Here is a 13793-nt window from a genome sequence, read left to right as displayed (position 1 = left end):
ATTTTAATTTCTGCAGTGGAGGTGGGTTACCTAAAAGAAAATAATAAACAAACCTCCAAGGCCTCCAAAGTGAAACACTCTATTGTTGAGACAATATTCCATTGTCTCTTTGCAGTCTTGCCAGTTTCTAGTACAATTTTGATATTTATTCTCATAGTCATGGTCATCCTGGTTGAAAAGTATATGTTGGTTGCTTTTTTGATTGCTCGTCACCAGCATGTGATGGTGATGTGCAAGCCAAGCTTCTTAACTAGCTTTACCAGTGAAATTTCCATGGTCATCCAGCATAATCAGAAAAACCTTGCTGGACGACCAGCATGTTTTGCTGGTGAACATAATGGCTATGCAGGTCCATCTGTGAGATCAGCGCCAAATCAGCTAAAACTGGACAAGCATGGAAATTCATCTTGATTTAAGCTAATCTTTTCACCAGGGATGGTCATGGACATTGATTGTCTGCCTAGTTTTGTTTTAGTAATTTCTTAAGATTACGGTTTTGGATTTGTCTTGCCTTGTCTGTATTACCTTGTGTATCTGAAGTTTGCCTGTAGCCTATTGGATTCTAATTTGAACAGGCTGTTTGATTCTTTAAATGCATTTGAATCCATATAAAACTAGTTTGACACACGTCACACAAAGAGGTTATGAGTTCACATAGCCAGATCCAGTATACAGTAATCTACTAAATGTACTAAAGTTCTGATGAGTCATGGTCTGGACCTCAGAGAGCCCCAATAACTAAATTAGATTATCAACGCCATGTCTTAGCCAGTTCAGTCGTATGAACAGATTTATAGGTATTTTTCTTAATTATCTCTTGAACTGATTTGCTGAGCTGCTTAATCTAAAGTGTAAGCCTTAACACATTTCAAGTTAAATATATCAAAAGAAGAGTTGGTTGTAGGATCATGGTGTTTTTGGTGTTTGCTCATTGCCTTATTGTATCTGTACTGTACTTCCAATTCTGTTCTGCCCTCCCCATGGATCATTTCATTGTTCTTGTGGTACAAAATACATATGAGGAAAATTCCAAAACATAACATGCAAGTGTTTCCCTCTACAGGTGGAAGGTGGCCTCTGATTCCTGGCCGGGCTTCGTCCTATCAGATCCTGTGCAGTAGCAGAGCCCAAGCACTCAGACACCATGGCAGGAGCCTCTGTGAAAGTAGCCGTGAGGGTCCGTCCCTTCAATTCACGAGAGATTGGAAAAGAGAGCAAGTGTATCATCCAGATGTCAGGCAACACAACCAGTGAGTGCTTTTTTTTTTTTTTTAAATATCTCTTCTTGGATGTTGTCACTGATCATTTGAACTAATTTACCTTAGCCTGTGAAAATTTGAGTGAGAGATGTTTGTCAGTGTGCAACTAGTGTGCTCTGGTAATAATTTATGATTGTAATTAAATATTTATTCCCACAGTCTCTCATCAGCACCCCCATGAGAGAGAATATTAGTGCATCTCTAGGTTTGAAAATGTCAAAGAGGTCATACTTTTGTTTTTATCTTTAAAGATTTTGAAATCAAAATAGTAGTTTTTTTGCGTTTATTCTATGACTTTTAGCTTTGAAGCCATGTATATACTAGTGCACTCCTAAAAGTTTACAAATTGACATTTTAGCAGACATACGCACAATACTACACATACTACACAATGTTTTGTCCTATTAAATTCTCTCTAGAATGAAAATTCTATAGCATTTCCAGTCCCCATTTCTAGAGTAAAACCACAGAACTGTAAACTGCCCTGTTGTTCTCTTGTGAGTGGGGAAACAGTGTCAGCTGATGCAGAGTGTGAGGTCAGAGACACTGCACAGCTTTGTTCTGTGAGAAGATGCAGTGGTGCATGACCTCATTCCCAGAACCCAAGGGATGGCAGGATTTACGCTTCCATAGACTCATCAGACATGCTATAAGCATCTGATTACATTTTTTTATTTATTTTTATGGATTGTCAGTGGTTCTCAATTTTTTTTGGAGAAATAAATGTTTAAATTTTTTTTTTAAATAAATAAAAAACTGCTAAAAAAAAATTTCATCAAACTTTCTGATGCATAACGAAAAACATTTTAACATTTATTTTTAAAATAATAATCTGAATGAACTTTTTAGTCACTAGACCTACATTGCTATGTTATTTTCTGTATTTGCCTACTTTCTGTGTTACAAAAATATGTAAAACATTTTAATTGTATACTTAAGAGTTAAATTTATTAATTGTATAAAACTGAATTTTCTCACACTTTCACCCCATATGACTTTCTTATCATCATTGGAACATTTGCTCTAATATATATTTCATGTATCTGGTAACAGATGCATGTACAGGCAAGAAATAGCATTTTAGCTTAGCATAAAGCTAAATGTTCACATGACAATTTACACAAGATTAACTATTTTTGCTGCTCCAAATATAAAACCCCTCAGAGTGTGCACAATCACATCCTTTTCTGATAGTATGTGAATTCTGTTTCTACAATGAGGCAGAAAATATATTATTTGTAGCTTTTGATGTTAAAAGCTACATTGGTTAGCATTTGTTGTAAAAATACCCTAACCGCAAAAAAAAATTAAATAAATACAAAAATATAATAAATAAAAATAAATTACAAGGCATGTAATCGTGAATGTATTGGATTTATGTTTCATCTGTCAAAGCCTTTCTAACAGTTTTTTTGTTAAGCTGTAGAAACATAATTCAGCTCCTCTATTAAGCTCCCAAGGGAAAGCTACACAATGACGTCATATCCACCTTTTCACTCACAACTTAATGTAACACATCATAAGAAAGTGTTTCACTGCTGTCCAAGCGCACCTCAGATCGCATCATTTATATGGATAAATGTTTTCTAACTGAAAAGACTACATATTAAATTAGACAAATGACAATAACATGCAAAGTAATCTCTTCAGTAATCAAAATACTTTTTGAATGTAACTGTATTCTGATTACGAACTATTTAAATTGTAAATGTAGTGGAATTCAGTTACTTATATTTTGTATTTTAAATACTTAATCCTGTTTCATGTATTCAGTTGCTCTTCAACCCTGCTTATGCTCTATAAGTGTTCTTCAACTATATGATAGTTTTGTGTAAAAAACAGACCCAAAATTAAGTCTACTCTTCCCCGGCACCCATTGGAATCTGGTGCTCATGTTGGAATGTTTACATAAGTGAGTGCACTTATATAAGGACAAGAACACAGCGGAGAAGAAATTTCACACAAAAACCCTTTTCTCCTTGCATGTATTGGCATGTATTGCTCACACATTTGTTCATTCTGTATTTTATAATTTTTGGGGGGAGATTTCCTCTGTTTTGTATATTCCAGAATGATACTTATATGCATGTTCTCTTTGCTTTCTAGCAATATTAAACCCTAAACAGCCAAAGGAAAACAAGAGCTTCAACTTTGACTATTCCTATTGGTCACATACAACAGTGAGTTTCATGGTATATCACCTAGTAAATCTTCCTCTAATACAACTCAATATTGTTATTTTAATTCTGTTATGAATCCTGGTAATTACAGATATTCTCTCTCTGTCTTCAACAGCCAGAAGATGCTAACTATGCATGCCAAAGGCAGGTATATAAAGACATTGGGGAGGAAATGCTTTTGCATGCTTTCGAGGGATACAACGTCTGTATCTTTGCCTATGGCCAGACAGGGGCAGGAAAGTCATACACCATGATGGGCAAGCAAGAGAAAGACCAAGAGGGCATCATTCCATTGGTAGTGCACTATGATACTGTCTATAATGCTATTGCTGCTTATTTTATATCTGAAATGTTGTGGAGGCTTATTACTAATGCTCTATCTCTCTCTCTGACAGCTATGTGAAGACCTGTTTACCAAGATCAGTTACAATAATGAGAATTGCATGTCATACTCAGTTGAGGTATGAGCATCAATGTTCATGATTAGTTCACTTCCTTCCGTTCACAAATCTTAGAGTGAATGAATTTAAACAACACTATAGTCAGTATAGCAAGAGAAGACTTCATCTGTTTTTTATTTCAGGTGAGTTATATGGAAATTTACTGTGAGCGTGTACGGGATCTGCTGAACCCAAAGAACAAAGGGAACCTGCGTGTGCGAGAGCATCCTTTGATGGGGCCATATGTGGAGGACCTGTCAAAACTAGCCGTAACTTCCTACAATGACATCCAGGACCTGATGGACTCTGGCAACAAAGCCAGGTACTCTCTTCTCTTCAAAAAAGTAAAAAAAAAAAAAAAAAAAACTTAATGAAAAAGTAAATAACATGAGGAGGTTCTGGTTCATTTCAGAGTTTATTTTCAAAAATGTATTTTGAGAGTGTGTGATTGCTTAATTCAAAAGAATTTCAGCTTGCAAAGAGCAACCGACTTTGTATCTCATGGTGAAAATGCTCTGTTTTGGTTACCATACTGTCTTTCCTCAGGACTGTGGCAGCCACTAATATGAATGAGAGCAGCAGCCGTTCCCATGCCGTTTTCAACATCATCTTCACCCAGAAACGACAAGATAGTGAGACAGACAACACATCTGAAAAGGTACATCATCCTTTCCATCAACCAAACTGATCAGGCCTCTATGTACAGTTCAACGTTTAGTGTGTGTGAAGAACTTTTACTTCCTTTTGAGAATCAGACAAAAACAATTGCTCTTTAGCTGAACTTGATTACATTTTGGAAAGTGGTTTCACATGTTTGAAACTAGTGCTCTTAACTTAAAATTATTATGTAACCTCAACACAAACACTTTGAGTAGAAAGAACCCCCCCAAAAAAAAAACGTTTGACGTGTTCAAAAAAATCTCTTTTATTTCTTTTTGTACTAACTGGTGAAAATAAATGTTAGCATGCTAAATACATGCTAGTTGGAAACACAACAAAGTGTAGTTTAGTTAATATGGTTAAAATAGCATTTGCTCATCGAAGAGAGCAATCTTTTTCATGTGCTACAACTATCTTTCCTCATCGTTAGCTCAAGCTCCACTCTTCACCATAATGGTAATCCCAAAACTCCAACATAACGTAAACAAACATAACATAACATAACATAACATAACATAACATAACTGAAATTTTTCTTGTTGTCCCAACTCAAATGGATTAAGTACAGTAAACATCCATTTTACACATTTAAATAGATAGAATGCAGTAAAATCAAGTACAAATCTTTTAGAATTGTGTTGCTTTAGTTTTAATTAAGTAAATTGAACAAGCAGCAAAAATAATTTTTTTAAGTGTAGACTAGAACGCAAAAGTAGGTGAGTGAATTGTATGCAGTAAGAGCATCTCTGATGGATTCTGGCAGTTTGACAGACTGAATTTGTTTGTATGAGCATTAGAGTACATTACTGTTATAAGACAGACCATTTCTATTTGAAACCAGGTCAGCAAAATCAGCCTAGTTGACTTGGCAGGGAGTGAGAGGGCTGATTCTACTGGAGCTAAAGGCACTAGATTGAAGGTGGGTCACTTTTGGTTTTAACAGAGTTCAATGACAATTTGTCATTTCAGATTGTCCCTCAGCTCTCATGAATACCTAATGACATCATCAAATTTGCACCCCCTGTCACTGTAGGAAGGAGCCAATATCAACAAATCCTTAACAACACTGGGCAAGGTTATCTCTGCTTTGGCTGAGACAGTAAGAACTCCATATATGTATATATATATATATATATATATATATATATATATATATATATATATATATATATATACACATTCAATATAATTACCTTAACTAACAGCAATTGATTCGAAAATTTATTGAAAATCTTTTGATAAAAAAAGAAAGTTAAAAACATTTTAAACTTAAACATGGTTTCCTTTTGTTGTGTTGTAGGACTCTGCACCAAACAAGGTGAGGATCATTTGAATCTTTCTTTGCTAATTGCCATAATGTTGCACCACACCTATAGAATGAGAACTAACACTGCTTGTGTTCTCCTTGCAGAACAAGAAGAAGAAGAAAGTGGAAAACTTTATTCCTTATAGAGACTCCGTTCTGACCTGGCTACTGAGGGAAAACCTCGGTATGGACCTTTGTGCATCTTTCATAGACTGTTCTGGTTATATTTTTGGCACTCCATTCTGTAATTCAAGCATAATGGATGTAGAGTAATTTACGCTGTGTTATGGTCTATAAACAATTTCCTGAAGATGACCTTTTTTCATTAATCAGGAGGAAACTCTCGTACTGCTATGGTAGCAGCTCTAAGTCCTGCTGATATAAACTATGATGAGACACTCAGCACTCTCAGGTAAGGACCAGATAATATCACAAAGACATCATGTTTGACCAGTAGAGCTCAATATTTGGGTTCCGGAAGTAAAAATCCCTGTAATTTTTTTCCATTGGAGCATTTTTAACAATAACTTTTTTTTTATAAACCTTTAAAGACAGAACTACCTTAAACTTTGAGGTTGTTATTTGATGTTATATGTGCCTATTGAAGCTATCAGTCCATGTTATTTCAACTTAATACAATTTTTTTTGTTCTAATAGAGGAATTTCAGACTAAGAACTACACTCCCTGTGAATCCTGAATAGAAGGATCCAGCAACCAGTCACAGCAAACAAGCTCTACAGTGACCGCTCCCACAGTCGAGTCGGTCTCCCTATGCTCCATATATAGCACAACTACTTGTTTGTGGTGGAGTCTGATAAGCGGCCCAAATTTGACGAAAGTTTGTTCTTTCACAATGAAGTATATATTTGGTAACACTTTATTTTACAGTGTCCTTGTTATACATATTACATTTATTGACTATAGTAAAAACAGTCAATTTTGCATAGTTACAAGCAACTAACACTATTCCTAACCCTAAAATTATAGTAAGTTCTTGTTGTTAATTAGTATTACTCAGTACATACTTGTGTAATTACACTGTAACAAAGACACTGTAAAATTAAGTGCAACCTATATTTGTATCAGCCTCAACATTAAAATCACCTGCCTAATATTGTGTAGGTCCCCCTTGTGCAGGGCTCTACGCTAACTTTTTTCCCAAGGAGTACATGCGCTCCTAAATGAAAAAATTTAGGAGCACACAAAGAAATTTAGGAGCACAGTGAAAATTAAATACAGAGTTTATTAACAAACAATTTATTACATACATATTTATACTGTGTGTATGAGTGTGTGCGTGTACTAAGGGACACACATCTGTGGAACAGCACATACCTCCCAAATCACATATTGAACCCATGCCTACTAAAATCAAAGGATATCAGTTGTCCAGCTGCTTTTTTATGTTGACCGTCTGGCATTCTTAGAGGTCAGCCAGCGATCTCTCATTATGTCAGCAATTTGACCGATCATCTCCACACATTGTCGTATGTGGGATTCATGTAAACTCCGTTTTTGTGGTGGAGTCTGATAAGCGGCCCAAATTTGACGAAAGTTTGTTCTTTCACAATGAAGTATGCGATGTTTATCTTTATTTTCAGCTGCTTCCTCTTCTCCTCCTCAGACTGCAGCACTTGCCTCCTCAAGGCTGCTGATACCGAGCCTGATGGTTTCTCCTGTCTCATCCAGAGCACTGGATATGCCGCCGTGAGATGTTTCGCTACACTATCTCTTTTCAGATTAGCGATGGGCATTCCGGCTCTTTTCGTAATTGGTGTTAAAACAATTCGAATTAAATTATTAAATGTAATTATACTCTACCTTAACCACAATTTATTTAAAAATGCTTTGATTTGTTATGAAAAATAATGCTATTAAACATTTGCATTTAAAGAATAACTTATTGTATATAAACAAAGTGCATATAAATCTAACCATTAAAAACGAATACAATCTGAACAGCATAATACACAGGGCCACCGCTGGACAAATTGATGCCCTACACGTGATATGAGTGTAAAGCGATCGTCTGTGTTCCGCAACTGCTTTCGGGTCCTTGAATAACGTATAACGCAGCCGGTGGACTTTCTGGTGCACTTTGAGATTTAGTTGAAATGTAAAGTGCATTATAAATAAAATGTATTATTATTATTATTATTATTATTATTATTATCCTAGGGTAAGATGGTGCGCCCCTAGGGAGTTAATGCCCTTGTTGTGTTGTTGATCTCAATAACCAGTCTTCATTGCTGTTGTATTCACTTTATTAACAACTCTCTCAACTACATGATCGCTCTCTTTAATCTCGCGATCACCTTCCTCTTCTCAACCCCGTTCTCGCGATATCACTACACTACATCCCTCCCTTTGTTAGTATTAGAGAACTTAAATACTACAAAATAACACATTACCCTTAATTTCAACAGCTTTGTTACCGTTATTCTGAATACTGCTATATTGTTTTGAACTGACTGTCTGTCAACAAATATTCAAACATTTACATAATCATGTCCTTGAAACGAGCAGGTTTCTTAACCACTCTACCACTCCGAGTAGTCAAGGGCTTGCTACAGGAGTCTGGTACTGTAACAGAAGAACTCTGTGGCTCTATTGGGAAATCTGACTTGTTCGCTGTCTCTTGAGTTCCTTGGTCACTTTGTTTTTCTGCTGGTTCTGGTATGCTTATCTCCAACTGAATGGGAACATGACGAATGTGCTTCACATTTCTCACAATCCTAGAACCATCCTCGACATTGACCATTTCAAAGGAATTGTCCGATGTGTTCTTCAGCAGCACAAAACGAGTATCTCTGTACTTAGAGGCCAGCTTGCCATCTTCCATACTCGCCACATATACAATGTCTCCCAACTTAAAGTTGTGTTCCTTAGCTCGTCTTGTCATGTCTGCGTACTGTTTCATTTTCTCATTGTACCTTTTATGATGACTTTCAATGTCTTTTGTTTCTCTTTTGTCTGTGATGATACTAGGCAACTTTGTACGTACATCTCGTCCAAACATCAGATAAGCTGGTGTCTCACCCGATGCTCTATGTGGTGTAGATCGATAGGCAAGAAGAATCTTTGAAAGATCTTCACTCCAATTCCTTCCCCCACTTTTAGATGCTTTGAAGGCTTTCTTCAAGTAACGATGAAATCTTTCTATTTTACCGTTACTTTTGGGACAATAAGGTGAGGCTTTGATGTGCTTAACTCCACTAGTTCTCAGAAATGCCTCGAAGACGTTTCCTACAAACTCCTTCCCGTTGTCAGTCACTACTTCCAAGGGATACCCAAATCTGGCGAATATTTTCATCATTTCCTTTGTAACAGTCTTGGAAGTTATATCATAAATGACTACTGCTTCAGGGTATGACGTGTAATAGTCAATAACAGTAAGTATATAGACATTCTGAATAGGACCCACCAAATCAACACCTATCTTAGTCCACGGTCTAGGTGGCATTTCTAATGGATGCAGTGGTTTATCTTCATGCAAGGGTTGATTGAGAACACATGCATTACAGTTTTTGATCATTCTTTCGACTTCCATGTCGATATTAGGCCAATAGAATTTGCTTCTCAAGAATTGCTTTGTGCGAATTACACCTTGATGTGTCTTGTGTGCAATTTTCAAAGCTTGCTGGACCAGTGCGGAAGGAAGAACTATCCTGTGTCCCCGCAGCAAAAGACCATCATGGGTTGACAACTCGTCTGAGCAGCGTTTGTATGAATGTAGGCTGTCAGGAATTGTAGTTGGCCATTGTCCTGTCTCCACAATGGAAATCAGTTGTGTCAAGGTAGTATCGTTCATTGTGGCTCTTTTAAGTTCCTCAAGAGTCAAGGCTGGTACATCCATCATATTTACAGACAACACTCTGTCCATATACTTGTCCACGTAACTGTTGTCCTCTGTTTCCGGCAAAGGAAGTCTAGAAAGTGAGTCTGCAACATTGTCTTTACCTGCAATGTGTTCAATCTTGTAGTCATATGGATACAGTCTAAGTCCAAGTCTTTGTATTCTAGGAGGCAGAAGCTTTGACTTCTCTGGATTGAGCATATAAATGAGAGGTCGATGATCTGTTTGAAGAGTAAATCTGCCTCCCCACAAATACGCTCTGAAGTGTTCCACCGCCCAAACGCACCCTAGGGCTTCCCGCTCTATCTGAGAGTAACGTCTTTCTGTGGGTGTTAGAGAGCGGCTCGCATATGCTACAGGTTTCTTAGCTCCATTTTCTTGTGTCTGAAGCAAAACTGCTCCAAGTCCGACTGGACTTGCATCACTGATCACAACTGTTGGAGCGTTTATGTTGAAGTATGCTAGGCCTGGCTCACTAGTTAATTCTTTTTCAGTCGCTTAAAAGCATTTTCTGCTTCAGATGACCACTGCCACTTTTGTCCTTGTCTGGTCAGTTTTCGAAGAGGTTCAGACAGATTTGCGTAATTGGGAACAAACTTCATCAAAAATCCACAAGTGCCTAGGAATGAACGTAACTGTGCAACATTTTCAGGTCTGGGAGCGTTACAAACTGCTTCAACCTTTCGTGGATCTGGTTTTATTCCCTCCGTTGTGACAACATGACCCAAAATCTCAATCTGTTTAAGTCCAAAGAAACATTTTTCTTTATTCAAGGTCAGTCCCTTTTCTTGGAATTTTTGAAAAACATTTCTCAGTCTTTGCTCCAGCTCATTCTCATTTTCAGCAAACACGACCACGTCATCCATGTAGCACACCACACCTGGCATCCCACATAACATAGAGTCCATGGCTTTCTGGTATGCTTCCGGAGCACTAGCCAATCCGAATGGAACCTTCCTAAAACGGTAGCATCCCCTGTGTGTAATGAATGTGGTCATTTGTCTGGATTCAAGTGCCAGATCAAGTTGCCAGAAGCCTTTATGGGCATCCAGTTTGGCGAACACCTTTGCTCCCTGCATTGCTTGCAGTATGCTGTCTATTGTTGGTACAGGGTGTCTTTCTCTTACCACCGCTTTATTCACTTCTCTCAGATCTACACAAAGTCTCACTTCTTTAGTGTCTTTTTTTGGAATGATAAGAATGTTTGACACCCATTCAGATCCTTTGTGCACTTCCTCTATGATTCCATCTTCCAGCATTTTGTCCAGCTCTTGATTTACAGCCTCTACCATCAGGTAAGGTACTCTCCTTAAAGCTTGAGCTACAGGTGTGACCTTTTCTTTTACAGATATTTTATGGCTGTAATCTTTGATTTGTCCCAGTCCTTTAAACAAACTCTGATATTCAGCCTCAAGTTTAAAAAATCTCTCTGGCGAATTTTCAATTGCACTGACCTGGTCTGTGCTATTCAGGATCTTTAAGTCAAAGCATGACCGCCTTCCTAACAGTGGCTCTACATTTCCTTTTATTACAAAAATGTCATCCTTCGTGACATTATCCTTCCATTGGAAATGTGCTTCAAAAAATCCCACACAGTGGAGAGGGTGCGTCTGTGCATAAGCGTAGAATTTTTTCTTGGTTTGTTTTAGTTCAACTTTTTGTGCAAACAATCTGTGATACAGTTCTTCTCCAATTTCTTCCACTTCCTGTATCAACGACCATCTTCAGCCTCTGTCCATTAACTCTTATGGTCTCTTTGCCTTCTGGATCAATTGAATATACAAATTCATCAGAATCAGAATTGTCATTTACAGCTCTCACTGGTTTGTCTTTGCGGTCTGACCTGTCTTTGGCCTTGTATCTTTCATTTTTATGCTCCTGTGAGTTTTTTTTCTTTCTGCAAACACGTGCATAATGACCGGTTTTTCTGCAATACAGGCAGGTTGCTGATTTTGCCCCACAGTCATCTGCTTTATGTGTTGTAAGTCCACATCTATAACACTTGGCGTCACTGTTGTCCTTTTCAAATCGCCCTCTGCTGGCATTTTGCGGTTTCACTTTTGCGTTAGGAGCTCGTATACCTTTCGTGAAATTAACGTGATTGTCTTTTTCTTTGGTGTTGTTTTCTGAAAGCACTTTAGACTCTGCTTGGGCTGATTCAAAAATTCTAGCAACAGTTAATGCTCTTTCCAACGTAAGCCCTTCTTCCTGCAACAGTTTATCTCTTAATCGTCTATGTGCACATTTATCTACGAGTTGATCTCGTATCATATCACGTTCTAAAGCTCCGAACTCACAAGATTTGGCCAGTTCCCTTAACGCGTTCACAAATGCGTCGATCGTTTCGTCCTGTGGTTGAGATCTTAGTCTGAATTTGTGTCTTTCTAGCACAACATTTTTCCGTGGAGTAAAGTAAGCATCCAGTGCAGCTACAGTATCTGTGTATGAATCTTTAGGACCCGGGAGATTGGCAAAAATCCTCTGTACTGGAGCACTAATACAATGCAAAAAAGTAGCGCATCTTACCACATCAGCAGCATTGATAGCTCCACTGGCCAACTCAAAGAAACTATATGAGTCTTTCCATGTTTTGTATTCTGCATACAAATCCGAAACTCCGAGGTTCAATGGAATGGCCGGCGATAACTGAGCCTGTGCGACATGCGGCGGTGCTCGTGCTACAGCTTCGTCGCCTTCCATCATGCCAGTTCAGACAGTCAGTCTTTCAGATCCAGATGTCGCTTCCAACGACAGTTGAACTGTAATCCTAATCGTTCTCTTTATTTGTTCATCCTCGTCGCCATTTATGTTGTGTTGTTGATCTCAATAACCAGTCTTCATTGCTGTTGTATTCACTTTATTAACAACTCTCTCAACTACATGATCGCTCTCTTTAATCTCGCGATCACCTTCCTCTTCTCAACCCCGTTCTCGCGATATCACTACACTACAGCCCTACGCAAACTGCGTAGTATGCATGTAGGTAGCGGTGGTACTCATAATGCACCATATCAATAAAAAATTAAAAATTTGCAGCATCCCACAAATTGAAATAAATGTAAAAAAGAAGGATGTTATTTCACATGTGCATTTAAAGTATAACTTTTCAATGTACATTACAAAGTGCATATAAATGTAACAATTCAAATACAATCTGAACGACATATGTTGGCTCCGCCCTCCCTCACGCATCTTTGGTTCATTGGTTGACACTGCGTGTGTGATTGACAGGAACAACAGGTGAGGCTTTTAGTCTGAGCAGACAGTCAGAACTAATGTGTGTTGTTTTCGAACTCTAGCCATGGGAACATTTTGAGCCAATTCGCATTGAATCTATATGTTCTCCCTTCACCGGCTACAGTGGACGTTGAAGTGACTGTGGTCACGGTAGCATCGCTAATGTTGTTTTCAGCATCTAACGTTAGCCGTCTCAGGTAAACCTTGTGAAGAGACTTCATTATTTGAACCTTGCGAATCCCCCTCGCCAAATTCCTCTTTCTCTTCCTTTTTCGCTTAAAATAAAATGCGATGTCGCCTATACCGATACTTTTTCCATTGTTCACCTTTCTCTCTCTGACTGGACCGCGTCATCACAGAAAACTCTACTGTGGTTGGCACAAGCCCCTTGTGGAATGTGTATCTTGTAATTTTTAAACAATTATCTTTAAAAAAAAAATAAATAAAAAAATGTTTGTAATCTTTAATCGCACACTGTGCTCCTAAATAATTTTTCCGGTTCGCACATATCTATTTTTAGGGGTAAATGCGAGTGAAATACTCGCACTGTAGCAATAGTATCCAGCTGCAGACCCGCAGCAGCACCAGTTTCAGAACCCCAGCGCCAGAACCTGAAGTGAGGGGCGGAGCTTACGTTCTAAACCGAGTAGCGCCACCTAACGTTTTGGAGAGTAGGCTACACCACCAGTTTCAGAACCCCAGCGCCAGAACCTGAAGTGAGGGGCGGAGCTTACGTTCGAAACCGAGTAGCGTCACCTAACGTTTTGGAGAGTACTTTGCTTTTATTACAAACGAAACATCATACTTTATACGTATGTTATAATGATTCTTTAAGGTACAGTACAATAAGCATT

At 38.1% G+C, this 13793-nt stretch overlaps 1 protein-coding gene across 8 annotated transcripts in view; it reads left to right on the top strand.

Annotated features, from left to right (window-relative positions):
* LOC127649178 (kinesin-like protein KIF1A) overlaps nucleotides 1-13793 on the top strand; it is a 51972-nt gene that overhangs the window by 9151 nt on the left and 29028 nt on the right. For all 8 annotated transcript variants that reach the window (XM_052134157.1, XM_052134156.1, XM_052134159.1 and 5 more), the window contains exons 2-12: nucleotides 1064-1250; nucleotides 3366-3439; nucleotides 3555-3734; nucleotides 3835-3900; nucleotides 4023-4201; nucleotides 4426-4537; nucleotides 5381-5458; nucleotides 5573-5638; nucleotides 5840-5857; nucleotides 5951-6029; nucleotides 6179-6257. In XM_052134157.1, coding sequence (XP_051990117.1) covers nucleotides 1145-1250; nucleotides 3366-3439; nucleotides 3555-3734; nucleotides 3835-3900; nucleotides 4023-4201; nucleotides 4426-4537; nucleotides 5381-5458; nucleotides 5573-5638; nucleotides 5840-5857; nucleotides 5951-6029; nucleotides 6179-6257 — 1037 coding nt within the window. In that variant the 5' untranslated portion in view covers nucleotides 1064-1144. The remainder of the gene's footprint in view (nucleotides 1-1063; nucleotides 1251-3365; nucleotides 3440-3554; nucleotides 3735-3834; nucleotides 3901-4022; nucleotides 4202-4425; nucleotides 4538-5380; nucleotides 5459-5572; nucleotides 5639-5839; nucleotides 5858-5950; nucleotides 6030-6178; nucleotides 6258-13793) is intronic.

Source organism: Xyrauchen texanus, chromosome 9, assembly GCF_025860055.1.
Source record: "Xyrauchen texanus isolate HMW12.3.18 chromosome 9, RBS_HiC_50CHRs, whole genome shotgun sequence".
Taxonomy (NCBI): domain Eukaryota; kingdom Metazoa; phylum Chordata; class Actinopteri; order Cypriniformes; family Catostomidae; genus Xyrauchen; species Xyrauchen texanus.
The sequence above is the reverse complement of the archived record's forward strand: the minus strand, read 5'-3'. Positions and strand labels throughout refer to the sequence as shown.